Source organism: Bombina bombina, chromosome 2 (assembly GCF_027579735.1).
Source record: "Bombina bombina isolate aBomBom1 chromosome 2, aBomBom1.pri, whole genome shotgun sequence".
NCBI classification, from domain to species: Eukaryota; Metazoa; Chordata; class Amphibia; order Anura; family Bombinatoridae; genus Bombina; species Bombina bombina.
In genome coordinates, this window is record NC_069500.1 from 689,584,986 (window position 1) to 689,606,713 (window position 21,728).

The 21,728-nt window shown below is 37.1% G+C and overlaps 1 protein-coding gene across 1 annotated transcript in view; it reads left to right on the forward strand.

Moving 5' to 3' along the window:
• SVEP1 (sushi, von Willebrand factor type A, EGF and pentraxin domain containing 1) overlaps window positions 1-21,728 on the forward strand; it is an 802,056-nt gene that overhangs the window by 630,422 nt on the left and 149,906 nt on the right. Inside the window, exons 38-40 of the mRNA XM_053702672.1 lie at window positions 3,038-3,710; window positions 4,099-6,884; window positions 17,403-17,628. Coding sequence (XP_053558647.1) covers window positions 3,038-3,710; window positions 4,099-6,884; window positions 17,403-17,628 — 3,685 coding nt within the window. The remainder of the gene's footprint in view (window positions 1-3,037; window positions 3,711-4,098; window positions 6,885-17,402; window positions 17,629-21,728) is intronic.

The following is a 21,728-nucleotide window of genomic DNA, read 5'->3' on the forward strand; positions in this document are numbered from 1 at the left end:
AAATCAAATATGTTTTACCGGTTCCCAATGGACGCTGCACTGGCTGGGGACCGGCGGAAGTCGAGGGCTGCTCCTCACGGCTCTGCTCCTCATCATCATGATAACCCGGATCGGAGTGTTCAGTAGAACCAGCTCCCTGCGATTCCATGATTCCCTGGAATGAGAATTGGTAGAGAGGAGTACCACGGGGAGAAGTCAAAGCCTCCACTGCCCCAGTTGAAGCAGACTCTAAGCCCCCCTGACTGCTGAACATGCATTCTGCGCCACACACCACTTGCGTACGATCAAACACACCATCCTCTTGCGCATCAAACAATGCATTTGCAAACTGTACTTGTCTGGAAGGACCCTGTTCTCTATCTACCTCCATTGCTTGGCATAAACTAGGCTGAGGGCCTGAGTCTGTCTTGACTGAAACCTTAGTGGTAACCCCAACATTAGTCCCACTGGGAGATACCCCAGGAGCACACCCACGCACACCACGCAATGTGCTTCTCATGCATCGCGGTGTGGACACGGTGCGACTCCTACTAGGCCTCCAAGTTCTGCTAATGTTAGGGCCTAGTGTCTGATCCTCACTAACTGCCTGCCATGTAGAAGGTTTCCTATTAAGGCCATCTGCCTGATTAGCTGGCGTACCCTCAGTCAGGCCTGCGGCCTGCTCAAAACCGCCATCCTGCTTGCATATTGCATGGCCTCTGCCCTGTGAAGCACTACCCTGCACATTCTTACTCTGCTCCCCAGGTTTGGAAAACCCCTTTTGCTGCAGGGGAGCGCTGAGCCCCTGGGCATCACTGCACCCATAGAGGGCCTCGCACCCCCCCCCATTCCGGGGTACTCCTCTCTTACTTGCGGACCCCGGAGGAGAAGATGATGCTATCCTCTTGATGGCCAGCTCATGAATGGCGGTTCCGGAAGTAACATCATAATAAGTTGACGCTACATGATCGTAGATTCGCCCGCCACAAACCAAAGACCCGGAGATGGCTGGGGGAACTGACTCCGGAGGACATGACCGAAGAGGAAGGACCACCACCCACCAGGACTGACACAAGTGACTGTAAGAGGGCCACCGTGGCTGTCACGGCCTTGCCAGGCAGCGTAATCGATGGCGGAGGTAAGTACACAGTGCTCACACTCCCCCAGCCAACAAAACACTCTTAGGACACGCATCCTGAATGGAAGGGGATGAACTTTGAGTGGGGTCTGCCGGCTGACTGGGTGAGGGGAGGGAAGATGGGCCTATCTCAGGGGCACCCATTACAACCGCCCCAACACTAATGGGGGCAGGGGGAAGGAGATCCGCCACAATATTGACTTCAGGGTAAAAGAAAGAGCCACCAATCGGAGTACGACTCACCGGAGACGGCGGCACCAGATCCTCCTCTAAGTCAAAGTCATTGATGATCAGTAAATCCTCCAACTCCTCACTCCTCACAGGTGCTTTTGAAGATCTCTTGGAACGATCCATGCTGCAGCAGTCTACTATACCGGACTGTAAAACTATGAAGACGAGCTGGAAAGAGGGTCTGGGGCCTGTAACCTGACTTCTTATAGGTAAGCGAAATCTTCACCCACACTAATGCAACATTGTTGCCACTTCACAGCTAGCACACTCCTAAGGGCCTTAATTCTTATGTTTGTTATGGGCTAACAAACATAAGAATTAAGGCCCTTAGGCCTTACCTCTTATAGGTAAGCCCTTTGGCTTACCTATAAGAAGTCAGGTTAGCAAGGGATGTCAATCAGCCCTGATCGTATAGGATCGGGCGGATTGATGTCCATGGCGTCAGAGCAGATGGACAAGTTATGGAGCAGCGGTCTTTTGACCGCTGCTTCATAACTAGTGTTCCTGGCGAGCCAAAAGGCTCGCGCGGAAACAGTGGCATCAAGCTCCATTCAGAGCTTGATAATTTGGCCCCCATGAGTCTTTCGCTTGCGTGCTAAATTTTTACTTTCAACTTGTAATACCAGAGCTAACATGGGAGCGCTATTGATTTCCCTTGAGAGCAGTAAAAGTTTACTAGTGATAAAAATATATTGTTCCACTTTTAATCTAGTTCAATGACTGCATAAAATGTTTAAATGCAGTTTTTATTTTCTTCAAATAATGACTTGTTTCTGAATGCAGGTGTTTTTCAAATAATGACTTTTTTCCCATTAGTAATTTAATTCTGTTCCTCATAATTTAATAATTACCATTATAAATGTCCAATGATAGCATTTTAATTATGTACAAGATTCATTTTTAACAAGGAAACTTAAAGGGACATGAAACCCAAAAAAATGATTTCATGATTCAGATAGATAATACAATTTTAATACAATTTTAAACAACTTTCTAATTTACTTCTATTATTTTATTTGTTTAATTCTCTTGGTATCATTTGTTGAAGGAGCAGCAATGCACTACTGGTTTCTAACTGAAAACATGGGTGAGCCAATGACAATCAGTATATATATGCAGTATATATATGCAGCCACCAATCAACAGCTAGAACCTAGGTTCTTTTCTGCTCCTGAGGTTGCCTAGATAAACCTTTCAGCAAAGGATAACAAGAGAAGGAAGCAAATTAAACAATATAAATAAATTGGAAAGCTGTTTAAAATTGTATTCTCTATATGAATCATGAAATAATTTTTTTGGGTTTCATGTCACTTTAAAATGTGAATGAAGCATGTACAGAAGATTTTTTGAAAAATAAACATATATATCATGCCAAAAGAGGACAAAATAAGTTTTAAAGTGGTTAAGGCTATTGATATAGGTACATATAAATCATGAGAAAAGCTTTGCAAAAAAAGTGTTTCTAATGGACTGGCACATAATTGGCCAATATATATGTACATGGCTGGAAATTTTCACTAGTCCACTAGACCTAGATTAGTAGGAAATTGCAGTGGACAGATTAAAAAAGATTTTTTTTGGACTAGTTACTTTTTTCACCTACCTAGTAAATTATAGTGATAATTTTAATGAATGATAATATCTTTATATTCAATTATTTATGTGTGCTATATTTTTTCCTCTTCATAGATATACATTAGTTGGACCAAAAAACATCAGTTGCTTGTCCTCTGGAAAATGGAGTGAAAGTCCCCCTCAATGTATGGCTGTGTCTTGTGATGAACCCCCAAATGTTGATCATGCTTCTCCAGACACACTTCATCGGCTTTTTGGAGATACTGCTTATTACTATTGTTCTGATGGATATAACTTGGCTGATAATTCCATAATGTTGTGCAATGCACAAGGTAAATGGGTACCCCCTGATGGTGAAAAAATACCCAGATGCATAGCTGATTTCTGTGAGAGGCCTTCAGCTGTTGCATACAGTATTTTGGAATCCATCAGCAAATCAAAATATGCTTCTGGCTCTACTGTCAGCTTTAAATGTATGGAAGGATTTGTGCTTAACACATCTGCTAAAATTGAATGTATAAGAGGTGGACAGTGGATCCCTTCACCTTTAGCTATCCAGTGTATACCAGTTCGATGTGGAGAGCCATTGAGTATTACAAATGGCTATGTCATTGGAACTAATTATAGTTTTGATGCAGTTGTGGCTTATAGCTGTAATAAAGGATTTTACATAAAAGGGGAGAAGAAAAGGATCTGTCAGGCGTCTGGGGAATGGAGTGGTCATTTACCAACATGCAATCCTGTGTCTTGTGGAGAACCACCGCAAATTGAAAATGGAATTGTGGAGGTGTGTACAGTTTTTTCTTTTTGTTTTAAATTACATTAAATTTAAATTACAATTGCATTTTGCTTATGCAAATAACATTATACAAAATATGAGTTAATATTTCCTTTACATAAACAGAATATATTACTTTAAGGCAACTATATAACATTAGTTTTTGCTTTAATATTTATATATATATATATATATATATATATTTTTTTTTTTTTTTTTTTTTTTTTTTTTTTTTTTATGTGTTTGAGCTGATAATAATAACTAAGTAGATAATCTCACAGAGGTGTATATCATTTACATATTAGTTCATATGAAAAACAAAGAGTCAGCATATTTTTGTTTTTATGTGCGCAATGTACTTTAAGAATCAGCTTTATTAACGTATTTTGTTTTGTAGATAAAAACTGGACTTGTGTTTGGAAATGAGGTAACTTATCACTGCAAGCCTGGCTATAAATTAATTGGAAGTCCCTTACGAGTATGTCAAGCCAATCGTCACTGGTACAGTGAGTCACCACCATCTTGTGTTCTTCTTAGTTGTGAGAAACCACCATCAATAAAACACGGTTATGTAAAAGGAGATAAGCTTGAAGTAGGTTCAAAAATTGAATTTTTATGTGATGAGGGCTATGAACTCACTGGAGATACCAGTTGGATTTGTCTGAAAAATGGAAAGTGGGATAAAAAACAAATGCCAACTTGCATGCCATCAAAATGTCAGGAACCACCACTGTTAGAAAACCATCTGGTATTGAAAGAGGTGGCAAATGAAGTAGGCATTGTGAGATTCTCTTGTAAAGAAGGTTATGCATTACATGGCTCCTCAGTTTTGAAATGTTTGCCCTCACAACAATGGAATGATTCATTCCCAGTATGCAAATTGATTCTTTGTCCCAAACCTCCATATATTCCATTTGGAGATATAAGTTCAGTCTCATCTCTTCACTTTGGTAGTAAAGTAAAATATTCTTGTATGGATGGATTTCTGCTCAAAGGGGTATCTGAGATAATTTGTAATTCTGATGGTATGTGGAGCACAGAGCGCCCATATTGCATTCCAGTAGAATGCCCTCAACCAGATGAGATTTTGAATGCAATTGTAGACGTGCAAGGGCTTACCTATCTTAGCACAGCACTTTACACCTGCAAACCTGGATTTGAATTAATAGGAAATGCAACTTTGATTTGTGGAGAAGATGGTTATTGGTTGGGTGGAAAGCCAGTATGCAAGCCCACAGAATGTCCACCAGCTAAAGAAATTGCAAATGGTAGGTTTTCCTACCAAAGCCTTTATTATGGCCAAATTATTACCTATACATGTAATAGAGGATTCAAATTGGAAGGACAACCTGTTTTAACCTGTCTTGAGACAAGAAACTGGGATGCTGATACTCCATTTTGTAAGGAAATAACCTGTGACCCTCCTCAGGCAATAGATAATGGCTTTGTGGAAGGTGCTGACTATAGCTATGGTGCTACAATTAGTTACAGTTGTATGCCAGGATTTCAGTTAAGTGGCCTTGCTATGCAAACCTGTGAAGACTCTGGTTGGTCTAGTTATACTCCCATGTGTCTGCAAATAGATTGTGGTCTCCCACCATTTATTGACTTTGGTCAGTATACTAAAATCAGATATGAAGAAAATAGATATTCGGAGGTTGATATATTTAACATTCCAAATAATATTTTAACATCCATAACAGAAACTAGTAATACAAAACATGAGAATTCTTCATTTAATGAATTCAATGGTGAACTTTCAGATTATTTTTATGGAACACATATTTTATATACATGTAACAATGGTTATGAAGTTCTTGGGACACCAGTATTAACTTGCCAGGAGGATGGAAGTTGGAATGGAAGTGCCCCAGTATGCCAACCAATTGAATGCAATATGCCTTTGGTTCCTGAAAATGGTAAAATAAATTATATTGATAAAACACTTAGTAGTTTTGTTAATTATGAGTGTAATCCAGGCTATGAATTAATTGGCTCAAATACTAGTCTATGTCTCAGTAGCAAAAAATGGAGTCATGAAACTCCTCATTGTGCAATTATATCATGCAAACCACCAAATGCAATTCTTAATGGATATATAGATGCTTCTAATTACACATATATGAGTGTTGTAAATTATAAATGTGAGTTAGGATATAAAATTGATGGTTCAGCCAAAAGAACATGCCAAAAGAACAAGCAGTGGGATGGTGAAGAACCAATCTGTATTATTATTTCTTGTGGACAACCTTCAGCCATTTTAAATGGCCAAGTAATAGGAAATAAATATACTTATGGAAAACAAGTAGAGTATCAATGCAATGAAGGCTTTGAACTTAATGGGGAGAAAGTTAGAACTTGTCTTGAGAATGGGGACTGGAGTGTCAGCATGCCATTTTGTTCAGCAATTAAATGCAGTCCACCCCTCACAATTACTTATGGTGAAGTTATTGGAACAGAATATGGGATTGGGAAAGAAATACACTATAAATGTAATGAAGGATATAAACTAAATGGGTCACCAAAACTAACTTGTTTAATTGATGGTACTTGGGATTCAAAAGCTCCACTATGTGAACTGATATATTGTGGACCTCCTGAAGATATTTCCCATGGATTTTTAAATGGCTCTAAATTTAGTTATAAAGAATTTATACAATATATTTGTTTTCCTGGTTTTGAGATGCATGGAAGTTCATCACGGCAGTGCCTAGCTAATGGACTATGGAGTGGGAGTCCTCCTACATGTGTATCTTGCGAATGCCCGCCTCCAGTTGTTCAGCATGGAATTGTCATTGGAGAGGATTTTACCTGTGGTCAGAAAATTAATGTTAAGTGCAATGAAGGCTACACACTGCTTGGGCCCTCTGAGCTAGGTTGTCTCTCTGCAGGTTCATGGAATTCTGGCTTCCCTCTCTGTACAAAGGTAGCATGTGGCCCTCCACCTGAAATTCCAAATGCTTTTATTAATGGAAGCAGTTTAAGCAATGAGAATGCAATTCAATATAGCTGTGTGAAAGGCTACGCTATGCAAGGAAAATCAGAATTATTATGCACTCAAGAAGGTGAATGGAGTAAACCTTACCCTAACTGCTATTTACTTTCTTGTGGACAACCACCAAGTGTTTTAAATGCTGAAGCAATAGGAGATTTCAATACGTATGGAAGCACAGTCTCTTACAGGTAAGATATATACCCTATAACCTTTCTCAGACATTATCCAAATAAATTCATTTCTAGTTGCAGAGACAATTAATTTCTCAATGGCTACATTGAATGGGAAACATTTCTTAATGATCATGTTTAAAGGTAACAAGAAATCATGGATAATAAGAAAGTACTCCCTCCATTTTCTAGAATACCCATGCCCCCCAACATTTATAACTACATTTATAATAAAATAGCTTACATGTGGCTTAGACAGTATGCTGATGATAAATGCAAATTGAAAGGACATAATACCCAAATGTTGAGGTACTTGAAAGTGATACAGCATAGCTGAAAAAAGCTGACTAGAAAATATTACTTGAACATCTCTGTGCAAAAAAGGAAGGTATTTTACCTCAAAATTTCCTAGTAGCCACATCCTGTTGTAAAGGGGTTTAAACATCAAATCAGGATGCTAGTCCTGGGACTTGCAAGGCAGTGTGCATATGGCATGTGCAGGCAAAGCTATTTTATTTCCCTCTTCAGTTTAAGCAAGTTTCTACTATGAAATCTAAAACGATTTTAGTAAAATCTCATTGGATTAAAGGACTGATGAAGCTGATGCAGCTGACTGTAGCTGAAAGATAACAGCTCACAGATCAGTAATTCTGGTGAGCTGAATAAAATTTTATGTAAAATATAAAAAAAAAAATGTTTTACATAGATATGTTCATGTGATATTTTCTTGTCAGCTTTTTACAAGTATGCTACCCTCACTTTTAAGTGATGTAGCATATAGTTATTTTGCCCCTTTAACTTGTCTGTCAAGGTTGTATTTGATACTTTCTTCCAGTTAAATGTACAAAGCTAACATGTAAGTCTTAATGTTCTCCATTGCTAACCTTCCAGTTAGCTCCATTTTTTATCTTCATTTCCTTCCATTGTATTATTTTATCTGTCTTATATTATACTTCCATTTTCAATTTCCTGTCCACAGTGTATCCATCCATTTCCTTTTTTACTCTCCAGTATAGCTGAGTCTAGATTAGTTTGTTAGAGTGGTAAAATGAATAAAAAATGCTTAATAATATATCTCAAATTGACAAATATCAAATTGTGAACAGTTTAATGTTAGTAATCACAATCAGCCTATTGTTTCGAAAATGATGATGGTCCACAGTCCTCTATAACATTTGAATATATTTCCTGTCACTAGGAGGAGGTCAAGAACCCATACAAGAGCTTTAAAACCTTCCCAAATCCCATCTCTCTCTTACTTTTGTTCTTGGCCTCATAGGAGATGGTTGAGAGAAGAGGTTGTTCCAGCTACTTGCTTATGGATTACAAATTGGAAGCTCAGACATTTGTGAGACCCAGAGTCCCTGAAGAGTATCATTTACAAAGAAGAAAGAAAAAGCTCTTCACATCAGCTGAATGACTCAGGGACACATGAATACCCTGTTATGTACACAACACTTCCCTAATGGGACTTCAGTCATAACTACCTTCAGTCATTGTTTGTATTTGTAGGTAAAAAACAGGAAAGATAAACCCTTATTGGTAGGATAAGGCAACTTTATAATGTGTGTTTTCCCAAAATCCACACTAAATACAAATATAATACAGAAAAACAGAGTGCGCTACAAATAGCTCTACCTATTAACTAGTATAACATATATATTATAAATGCAGTTTTACCAATTAATAAAATATATGTGCAACAAATTATATAAAAGCAAATATATACTTTATTTTCACAACATATGTCTAAAACACTTTAAAATATTATAAGGTGCACCTTATAGTTAACAATATGACAATTTAATATTGCACAATAAGCAGCTTCAATACTGAACAAACCAGAACTCCCAAACACTGTTCCCTCTAAGGTGCGCGGCTGCGTGGCCGTGCACCTTCCCTTCTGGTGTAGCGCAGGCAGAATATCAGGCCGCGCAGCACCTGCTGTGAGCAGAAGCAGAGAGAGGAAAATGCCTGTAGAACTAATTTGCCAAGTGCCGCCTGCACTGCGCATTGGACCCAGCAATCTGTCACTCATCTAGCCTGATTCTGTGTTCCTGTATGCCAGCACCGAGCTAATGTACTCAGCTTAAAAGTACATTAGCTCGGTGCTGGCAGCAGCACTGTATACAGGAACACAGAATCAGGCTAGATGAGTGACGGATTGCTGGGTCCAATGCGCAGTGCAGGCGGCACTTGGCAAATTAGTTCTACATTTTTGGGATCTCAGTCAGGACCATCTCTAACGTTACGTGGGGCAAAAGGGGCATGTGCCCCAGGCCCAGTGATTGTGGGGGCCGGCATCCATCACTCCACAGACTGGCTAACAGTTTGTTCCTGGCTGGGCTGCAATTGGAATCTATCTGAGCAGCGTAGCATTCCTCTCCTAAGCTGCCTGTGAAATGTCACGTGATGCTTCAGTAAGCATTGATGACGTCAGCTAGTGCAGCGCGGGTGATGTGTACACTGTTTAGAAGATTTGCAGCTGCAAAAGTTAGACACGCAGCCTGGTTGTCAGCGAGGGGCAGGGACTTGATTTAAAACTTGCAGAATTCAGCCTGCAAGACTTTGGGAGCCAGCCAGGGAGACACTATACAAAGCATCACCTACACAATACTCTGTATATATTTATATATATATTATAGCTAAAGGCTGTCTAAAATGTCTACATGTGTGTGCCCCTTAGTGTGCTAACTACCCCCTCTATGTGCCTCTTAGTGTGTTTACTGCCCCCTCTATGTGCCCCTTAGAGTGCTAACTTCACTCTCTATGTGCCTCATAGTGTGCGAACTACCCCCTCTATGTGCCACTTGGTGTGCTAACTACTCCCTCTATGTGCCTCATAGTGAGCTAACTACCCCCTCTATGTGCCTCTTAGTGTGCCTACTGCCCCCTCTATGTGCCCCTTAGTGTGCTAACTGCCCCCTCTATGTGCCCCTTTGTGTGCTAACTGCCCCCTCTATGTGCCCCTTAGTGTGCTAACTGCCCCATCTATTTGCCCCTTAGTGTGCGAACTGCCCCATCTATGTGCCCCTTAATGTGCTAATTACCCCATCTATGTGCTCCTTAGTGTGCTAACCTCCCCCTCTATGTGCCCCATAGTGTGCTAACTTCACCCTCTATGTGCACCTTAGTGTACTAACTACCCCCTCTATGTGCCCCTTAGTGTGCTAACTTCACCCTCTATGTGCTCCTTAGTGTGCTAACCTCCCTCTCTATGTGCGCCTTAGTGTGCTAACCTCCCTTTCTATGTGCTCCTTAGTGTGCTAACCTCCCTCTCTATGTGCGCCTTAGTGTGCTAACCTCCCTCTCGATGTGCGCCTTAGTGTGCTAACCTCCCTTTCTATGTGCTCCTTAGTGTGCTAACCTCCCCCTCTGTTTTCCTTAGTGTGCACTGCTAAATACACCCTCTATGTGCCCCTTAGTGTGCTAACAGCCTCTATGTGCCTTATTCCAAGATGGCTATTTGTGAAAGTTATATGTGCTTTCAAGATAGCTGTTTGTAGCAAAAATGCTTGTAGTAAAAGTTATTACTGGTCTTTACCACATATGGTTTGAGGGCCTGTGCAACAATATTCAAACCCCTCACCTTCTCAGAGAGTCAGCAGAGAGATAACACACACCACCGCCAGGTCTCTGCGTATACCACTGAAAAACAGTATTAACTTTTACTCTAAGTAAATATCCACATACATACATCTATATATATATATATATAGTGCCGCACACAAGCGGTATCAAGCCCGCACACAGAACAAAATAATTGCACGCACGGAAAAAAAATTAGAGGGAACATTGCTCCCAAATGCTCAGGGATAAGGATATCTATGGTTACGTTAAACCAGAAGTATATTTGTAACAATGTTCCTTTTACACTTTTAGTAAAACTTTTCTTTTTGTAACAATTGTTAACAAAGTCAGTGTGTTGTCCTCTTTATGCAGTTTTTAGTCTTTTATATCCCCAAAATAGTCTTTTTTTGGCTGTATATTGTACACATTGACAATCGTTGGTTAATAAAGTGTTCCTGAACTGCAATTACTATTATCCTCTGTTAGCGTAGGTTTAAATAACCCAAAATTAAAGTTAATTATCACTCACCAGAATCCGAAAGGTTTTAGTTTTTACCTTTCCCCGACTATGCTACTCTTTCTTTTGCAGCGATATTGGCATTTCCAAACCAGCCGTTATTCAGGCTGTGACGTGTGGCTCCTCACGTGATCGCTCCATTGCTCCAATAGCCAAGTCGGGTTACCGGTGGCAATTTTTCAAATTTGCAATAGAGTTCTTCAAAATTGCAAATTTATATCGAAGGTATAATATCCGCAGTAATGGGGTCTCAACTGATCTTCCTTGCTCTTCAGTCACCCGCAATTACACTTGCACATCGGAGTTGCTGTGTACAGGAATAACAATTCCATTGTAGAAGCTGGCCAGCTAAACGGATTCAATCCTCAGTCATCTAATCGAAAAATCGAAGATGTAACTAAGATACAAGTTGTCCCTTTAAGAAAGACATATCCCTTTAAGGAAATCTGTATAAAAGGCTGTTGCACAGGAATAAACTCATCTTGAAAAAAGCTCATAAGCTGAAACGCGTAGATGACTGAGGATTGAATCCGTTTAGCTGGCCAGCTTCTACAACAGAATTGTTATTCCTGTACACAGCAACTCCGATGTGCAAGTGTAATTGCGGGTGACTGAAGAGCAAGGAAGATCAGTTGAGACCCCATTACTGCGGATATTATACCTTCAAAATAAATTTGCAATTTTGAAGAACTCTATTGCAAATTTGAAAAATTGCCACCGGTAACCCAACTTGGCTATTGGAGCAATGGAGCGATCACGTGAGGAGCCACACGTCACAGCCTGAATAACGGCTGGTTTGGAAACGCCAACATGGCTGCAAAAGAAAGAGTAGCATAGTCGGGGAAAGGTAAAAACTAAAGCCTTTCGGATTCTGGTGAGTGATAATTAACTTTAATTTTGGGTTATTTAAACCTACGCTAACAGAGGATAATAGTAATTGCAGTTCAGGAACACTTTATTAACCAACGATTGTTAATCACTCAATGTGTACAATATACAGCCAAAAAAAGACTATTTTGGGGATATAAAAGACTAAAAACTGCATAAAGAGGACAACACACTGACTTTGTTAACAATTGTTACAAAAAGAAAAGTTTTACTAAAAGTGTAAAAGGAACATTGTTACAAATATACTTCTGGTTTAACGTAACCATAGATATCCTTATCCCTGAGCATTTGGGAGTTCTGCTTTGTTCAGTATTGAAGCTGCTTATTGTGCAATATTAAATTGTCATATTATTAACTAATATATAAGGTGCACGTTATAATATTTTAAAGTGTTTTAGACATATGTTGTGAAAATAAAGTATATATTTGCTTTTATATAATTTGTTGCACGTATATTTTATTAATTGGTAAAACTGCATTTATAATATATATGTTATACTAGTTAATAGGTAGAGCTATTTGTAGCACACTCTGTTTTTCTGTATTATATTTGTATTTGTAGGTACACAGGTACAGTATAGCCAGGGGACTTAACCTACTCACCTCATGACATATTTTTTTTCTCCAGATCATATCCCTAACAGTTTTATTAGCATTGAGAACATTATTAGGGAAGCCACTGAGCCTTTTTAACCCTCTGGCAGCTTTAGGGTTTTCTATTTGATAAATATGTGTATGGCCCTTTAAGAGAACCAGCAATAGCTTAGTGCATGATGCGGCTCAGTAGTGTAGGCTCCGGTAAGGCTGGGAAACACATTTTGACAGGGTTTATATGCCTATAATGCTTGGTACAATATATTTTATTCTCAAACAGCCCACAATTATTTATTTTTTCATTTAACAAAGACACAAGTTTTTTTCCTGGCTGTAGCTCCGCCCACTTAGTGTTTCCACGCTTTACTCTCTCAATCTATAGCCTCTGTAACTGGATTTCAGCTGCAACAGTTAAGGCCTGCTTCTAAACAGATTATAATCTATTTTTCAGTGCCTGTTAAAACCAGGAAAGGGGTGAGTACCCATATAGAAGCTGTCACGGGGTACTTATGGATATCTTATTGTTTCTGGAGGCTATAAAACTGATTACATTGGGACATTGCGCAAGTGCCTGAGAGATTATTTTATAGTATAGATGGCTCTCTCTTTTGTTCTCTTTGAAGCAGAGTCCCTCTGATTGACCAGTTGTCCTATCTAGATGTTGTCCATGATCTTTAAGAGTGCCAACATTTACAAAAGGATTTGGAGGATAGGGGTTTATATAATCCTAGTACCTGTGTAATGTCATGCTCAACAGATTTTACCCCAATCTGTTTTATTATCCAAGGGATTAACAGTCATAGACTAAATTTCATATCCCTAAACATATTGGTTTGTGTTCCCTCTTGTATAATGGGAACATCCCTCACAGTCTTTTTCCATTAATCAAGGGTCAGTTTATGACTACTATAGATGTCTTGGATTTGTATTTGCTCTTCCCCTATACATAGGGATTATATTCAGTTCCTGAGGTTTTGCATATCTGCAAAACTCTGACAGTTTGCCACTTTGTGTCAGATACACTCTTGCCAGTAATCAGAATAAGTACATTTCAGTTGCTACTTATCCGGCTGATATCTAGTGCAAGCTTATTTTCTGTCAACAGCTTTTGCTCATACACTCAAACCTCTTTTTTTCAAGACAAAAGTTGGAGTATCAATGTACCTATAGCGTCTTATATCCTGCTATGAGAGTAGTATTTACTAGAGTCATAATAGACTCAATCCTTATGCATCTATTTTCCTGAGAGAACTTTGCATTATTAAGATTCAGAGGGTGTCTCTCTCCCTACAATGAGTTTCATCCATTGGTAGCTCAGTGCATGGAGGCAGTGGGTCTTTTGGTTGCTGCTTCAGCTGCAGTTTATTTAGCCATATCTTCACTCGAGACCCCTTTAATGGCTATGCTACTTTAGTAGTTAATGAATTATCTACATTTGGCACACAGATTGCTATGGATTTCTCCATCAGTCAATCTTTTTCTTAAAGACACAAAGTCTGTCTTTGTCACTTGGGGCATACTTCCTTCAATAGTCTTGGTCTATTCTACCAACAACATCCAGTCTCTCAGGGTGGGGGGGGGTGCAGTTTCTCAAAGATTGCAAGAAGTTTGGTATCACCTTGAGGCAAGGTTACCAATCAACATTCCTAAACTTTGAGCGATCATCAGGCTGGTAAGGCATGTCCACTATTGAAGGAGGAAAGTGTATACATTTCCAGTGGACAAAATCATGGCAGTGGTCTACATAAATTGTCACAGGGTTAACTGCAGTCCACTAGCCATGCAGGAAGTGTCTTATTACTATGTCTTGGGCAGAGAGAAATTATAGATACCTATTGACAATCACAATATCACGTATGAACAACTGGGAGGTGGATCATTTCAGAAGTCGTTCGGTCCATTCATGAGAGTGATCTCTCCATAGGACATTTTTGATTGCTTATTGATCCAATAAGCTTACAGGACATTGTTCTGATAGCCTCTCACTTAAATCTCACACTTCCACGCTATTGTGCAAGATCAAAAGATCCTAAAATCACCTATTAGTCACCTTGGCATGTACATGGGACTCTAATCTAGCATACCTGTTTCCTTTGTTTGTTTTTATTGCAAGAGTCTTTCTTGGATCAAACAGGAGTCAACATTAGAAATATTAGTTGCTCCAACCTGGCACCGCAGGACTAGGTATGTGGTCCGTGCAAATGTAATTTCCATAGCTCTTTTCCTCTGAAACATACACTGTTGTCTCAAGGTTCTCTTTTCTTGAAGATCTCTAATCTCCAATTTAATGACAGGATTTTGAATGCCTAGTTTGGAACATAGAGATTTATTTGATTCAGTCATTGAATTTTTAATGCAAGCTTGTAACACAAGATTGGAAGACATACTTTAAATTGTGCCCTTCCAGAGGGTTTTCTTGGTATCCTTTAAAATTCCTAGAATATTTTAGTTTTCAGGATACCATGGTCAAGGGTTTGTCCACTATTTTCTGCCTTACCTCTTTTTCATAGGAAGTTAGCTAATCTTCCTGAGGTTCAGACTTTTGTTCAGGTATTAGTTGATTTCCACTGATGAAACCTATTTCTGGAATCTGAACTTACTTTTCTATATATTACAAGGTTCTTCTCTTGAACTTTTGCATTACATTTCATACAGAGTTTCTAAATCATTAACCTTGTCTGTGAGTTTACATTTTTCACTATCACAAGGTGAATGCTACACTTTTTTACTAAATATAATTTTCTTCCTAAAGGAAAATACCAATCAAGAGATGGTTGTTCCTTTATTGTGTTCAGATCCTGCTAACTATAGGTAGCATATATTACATAATCTGATTATAGTATACACTTTGAAGTTCTATCTCCAAGCAAATATAGATTCCTACCTTTCTGTAACACAGACCATTGGGTGGGTATTAACCCCATATGTTATGGAGGACTGTGAACCATCATCATTTTACGAAAGAAAACAAAATGTATGCTTACCTGATAAATTATTTTCTGTCGGAATGATGATGTTCCACAGGCCATGCCATTTTCAAATTTTGGGCAACAGTTCTAATGTTGCCTCTATAGACCCTGCTTTGACTTTCCTACCTTTCCTTCCTATTCTCTACTTGGCTATACATAAAACTAAGAAAGAGATGGGAGGATTTTAAAGCTCTTGTATGGGTTCTTGACCTCCTCCTAGTGGCAGGAAACATATCCATATGTTATGGAGGACTGTGGTTTATCATCATTCTGAAAGAAAATAATTTATCTGGTAAGCACACATTTTGTTTTTCAATGTTTATTGACAGCACTTTTTTCATTATCAATTGGATAAAATATGGACTATACAAAACATGTGCCAATCCTGTTTGGTAAAAGTTTTTCAATGTAAAACTGGTTTTCCACATGGACAAAATAGACTTTGCCATCCCTACATAAAGGATGATTTTTTGCAGTTATTCCTACTCAATTGGTTTTTAATTACACTGAGCTAGATTATGAGTGGCATGCTAACTGTAGCCCGCAAGCGAAATAAGGCAACGAAAATATTGCACATATTAAAGTAAATGCACTCGCTTGCACACAATTCATAGCTCTGGTTAACTTTTATGCAAGACAAGAAAAGTTGCACAAAAAAACATATGTTTAACAGTACAGTTACACTCATATTAACACTGTCTGCTTAAAAAAAAAATAAAGGGCTCAAAGATATGTGGTCTCAGGTATAAAAAAAGGCCTGCAAAGGGCTGTTACATAGAGATACATAAAAATACATGTCTACAGTATGTATTTAATGTTAACAGTATCATATATATATATATATATATATATATATATATATATATATATATATATATATATATATATATATAAACATTATTTTCTATATGAAGAACATAGGAATGTAAAATATGTGTAACGCCCATCGGGGTTTGCAGTTTAGGACTAACATGTTCAGGTTAGCGCACATGAAGAATTGCTATCTTTAATACGTGTTCTTGAAATATTAATTATAAAATATTTTTAAAAAATTATAAAAATTATTTAAAATTATTATACATTATATATTTTATGGATTATTTAGAATATAAATGTAATATTTAATATTTCAATAACGTTTTTGGAAGATAGCAATTTTTCATGTGCGCTTACCTGACCGCATTATTCCAATGTTGCGAACTCCTATGCGTGGTACACATATTTTACATTCCTATGTTCTTCGCTTTAAAAATAATGTACTTTGTATTATTAACTATACATTTCTATTTATATATATGATACTGTTAATGTAAACGATATGAAAATTACATAGTTATGCCTATAAAGCTATAGGAATAGATATACAGGCATGTGTATATATATATATATATATATATATATACATATATATATATATATACTATATATATATATATATATATATATATATGCATACATACACAAATATGGAGTTACAATAAAAAGGACATTGTTCTATATATGAAGAAAATTGGAATGTGAAATAGTAATTATTCATGTCGAGTTTAGTGCACTTGAATAAACGCAAATTGGGTTTTTGCGCTCCATTGAAATCTGTGGAAGAATACGTCAACACGGCCCAACTCTGTGTATGCGCTGGGTTTTCACTTGCACAGAAACTATTTACTTTCAACGTATAATATGAGAACAACCCAACGCACATACAAAACAAAACTGTCTAGAGATGTAAATGTGCAAGCTGGAGCGCAAAATAGTGCTCCACTCGTAATCAGTATTAATGGCAGAAGAATTTAAGGATTGTGATCACTGGAAAAATATACTGACAATACCAGTCGAGGTTCCGAAATCGGTATCTAACAAGAGACACAAAATTGTAATCAACTCCCTAGTTTTATTTTCAAATGCCATATATATGTTATTTTGTTATTTATATACCCTATTTCAAATTTTACATTGTATCTTTTTATATAATCTTATAGCACGTGATATATTTCACAGATGTCAAGATGGCTATATGATGAATTCTGAAGAGTGTGCAAAAACTTGTCTGGTTGATGGATTTTGGTCTTCAGAGGACATTTCCTGTATTCCTAAAAAATGTTATATACAAGGAAATCCAATAAAGTTTATAGTTACTAAAACAGAATATTATATTAATGATACAATAAAAATATTGTGCAAAGATGGCTATAAACGGTCTGGAGCAAGCACTTCAACTTGTATGGTAAAGTATTTATAATTAATTAAATATCTTTACAATTCACCTTTATTAATGTCAATCTGCATGTGAAACGTGTGTAAGTTCTATATGTACAGTAATAACTACTTGATTAATTATAATGTAAGGAAAATGTAATTGTTATGTAATGTCTTATTACATCCTCCAAAGCACATATTATATGTAGGTAAACTACCTCTCCACTGTAGTGCATCTGGGTATTTGGCCAGGCATTTCACTGAAATATCAAACTAAATATGCCACATTAAACAGCAGTAAAGCAAATAAGGCAAGCATATTAGATAGATAGATAGATAGATAGATAGATAGATAGATAGATAGATAGAGATATTAAGGGCCACACTACAAATTTTTGGGGTCCTTAGTAAACCAGAAATCTGGATATCCTCTTTCCCCAAGCCAGATGGCATTATGACGTATCCATGTGGGGGCATATCATGTATAAGATATATATATATATATATATATATATATATATATATATATATATATATACTGAGTGCACCATAGAAGTTATAAATATACTTTTGAGCCGTTCCCAGTTAAATACCTTGAAACATGCAGTATAATTTTTTACTACTTTGTAATGTGTTTTGAATAGTAATACTTGAAATTTCTTTTTTTTTATATCTTTATTTAAATCCAACAATGTGAGAAAAATACAAAGAAAAACAAGACTGGGCTAACATCAAGCACGGCATTGTACAAGACCTTTACACATAGGCAATATACATGTACAATTAATCTATACCGAGGTACTCTCTCATTTATGGCCACATTGTTGGGGTTTTATATTTTATATACAAACAAAAGATGCTAGTGATACTATAGCTAACTCATCTGATAGTTGCCAAATCGTTACTACATAAATAAACATAAAAAAAATAAATATAATCATCATATTATATAAACTCTTACTGTCAGAGTAAATATTAGACAACATAGGGGTCATAATACATATACTGTATATGCAAGTAATACGACATTACCATTATTTTTAATATTTAACATTGCTGTTTCATGTACCATTTTCATTTAAAATACAACCAAAGAGAAACCTGATTTATGACAGTAGGTACATCTTAAAGTTACCCTTTGCAATACAATAGTTTAATAGATTTAATAGATTTGTCAATAGACTCGCTCTTTTGTAGAGGTTTAGATAATGGCCCACTATTTAAATGTAGATTAGTTTATATCAATGGAAGGGAGAGAAAGAAGAAAAAAAACACTACCACCCAAACCCATACCCCCTACTTCAGCCATCCATTAGCCCCACTCTGTCGGGAGTATTCCCTCCTGTACCCACAAGACCAAGAGACTTGATTTCCCAAGGGGAAAAGTAAGTTGTACTTGCGTCTCCATCAGAAGGGTTCTAATTATACTTTCCCATTTGTGGAGGTAAATTTTAATCTTCTTATCCGTGCATACAGGATTGTTCTAAAATTATTAAATTTGTTATTGTCATTTTAAATAGTGCAAAAGAAGGAGCATTCTTAGTTTTCCAGTTGTCTAATAGCAAGTTATGTTCTGCCAGGATACCTGTATTAATAATTATAGAAGTCCTATGTCTCTGTGAATTATTTAGAAAGATGTCATATGGTTCCAATGTAATTTTACTTTCAAGAGCTGTGTTTAGTCAGAAATTAACTTTGGCTCAGAATTGTTTAAACTTGGAGCAAGACCAAAAGCAGTGGATCAGGTCTGCCTGGCTGTTATTGCATTTAGAGCAACTGGTAATGTTATTAGGGTACCAGCGACCTATTTGTGCGGAGTTACATATATCCTATTTACAATTCTAAAATGGGATTCCCTCCATGCAACCATCATTGTGGCCTTTCTTGCCAATCCAAAACTCTTATTAATCTCTTTGACTGAGATTGAGGAAAAAATTATTTCTCCATTTTAAAAATAGACCATTCAGGTAATTTTGACCTGCACCATTTAGTAATATATTATATAGGAATGAAATAGAATGTTTCCCTTGCGTGTATAGATTTATTGCAGCATCCAAACTCCCTAGTTCCCAGTTACTGTTGTATTTCATATTTAATTCATTATAAGAATGTCTCAATTGTAAATATGCAAACTCCCTAGAAAGCATGGTAAAAGATTTAATGTTTGCTGTGGGCCCATCTCTAACTTGGATTAAATATTTCAGACCTAGATCTGCCCAGCATCTGAAAATACTTGAAATTTCTATGTTCTTCACATAGAACAAAATGTCCTTTTAATTTTAAAATATGTATACATATATATATATATATATATATATATATAAAAATAAAATATATATTTGTATACACACACATATATATATATCAATTTAATAAAAAGAACATTTTCTTCTATGCTAAGAACATAGGAATTTAAAGTACAACTACCTTCTGCATTAGCTCAGTTGGCCTAACGCGGTTTTGGTTGGTGCCCAAATGATAAGTGATAGCTTCATTAAAGTCTATGGGGAGAAAAAGTTAGTCTGAAGTCCTGAATTTAGCTTACTTTCGGGTTTTGCTTGCATGCTAAAGCTAACGTTTTATTTTCAACTTGTAATACATGCGCTAACCCGTCCATGATTAAATTTTACTTGGAGCGCAGATACCGCGCAAGTAAAAAATTCAGAAAGCGCACCACTTGTAATCTAGCCCATAGAGTTGTACTTTTTGCATTTTTTTAAAGAAATTGCCTAATTATTCACAGTGCAGACTGGGAAAAGTAAGTAAAAATATAGTTACTTGTAGATCCTACTTTAGCAGCAACAACCTCCTATAGCTGCTTATAAGATTTGCAAAACAATGAGGATGGATTTTGGACTATTCCTCCCGACAAATCTGTCTCCGTTCATATTTCTGGGTCATCATGATTGTACAACCCGTTTCAGGTCATGCCATAGCATTTCATTTGGGTTTTAAAACACAAATCTTCTTTCTCAGCCATTTGTTTATTTGATTTGATTTGCTTGTTGTCTTTGAGTCATTGACTAATTGCATCATCCAACCTCTCTTTAGCTTGAGGTTACAGCCTGCTACTCTGGCATTTGCCTGTAAATTGTCTTCCTACAATTTTGAATTCATTGTTCTCTCAAAATACATATCTCTCTAAATTAGTGCAGCATTACAGCAGGGCATACAATATGAGTTTCCCAATCTAATTTGCCCAATGGCCTCTGTCACTACCATCATCTGCTATGTCTTATACTTCTCAGTATCATGCAGGATTAAAACCATCAAGCTTGCTTCCTCCGTGTCATTTTAATTAACCACTAGTATCACCTGTACCTCTCCTTACTGGTCCTGCTACTCATTTCCCCACAGTCAGTGTCCCACCTCTGCCTGTGCCATCTATTGCTTCACTATGTGAGCTTGGGTCATTTACTATAAATCTGGGCTTGACCAAGGAGGTATAGAGTTGCAAATGTCAATAAAAATAGTGATGATGATGCTTAAACAACTTTGCATTAAACTTTTATTATTTTTGACACATTGTCCTGTAATTTAAGTCTACAAATTTGGAATTTTCCAGTTTGTAAAACTGAATGAGCACCTGGAGATTTTGTTAACACAATTAAAGTGGATAGTCCTGTCTTTTCCAAACACAAGTCCAGTTTGGTTCCTCTAAACAAGGAAATTAGTTGGTGGAGTTTTAACACTGAAAAACAATAGCTGCATACAAAGTGTTAACATCTTGTGATAATGTTTAGAGTCTACTGATTTGTTAATCTATTGGAAGACTGCAGAAAAAAATGTTGTAACTGCAGGATGTTTACTCTCCCTTGAATGGTGTAATTAAACTGTCATTTAGTCCTGGAGTCCACATGACTACTGAATTAATATTTTGGGAGGTTAAATCTCCAGATATGGCAGAATAACACTCAATTGGTCATGAGTGTTGAAATTACCCTTTGTTTTTTTGCTTACACCCTTATCGCTAGCTAACAGCCTACTTGTGCCAGTAACTATTTGGCCCTTTAGGGATGAAGATACCTGGTATGGAATGAGGAATCTGACACCCCTGGGATTAATAAGACAGAGTTTCCTCATTTTGCAGTTATATGTAATCTTTGTTTCTTCATGTTTTTTTTTTTT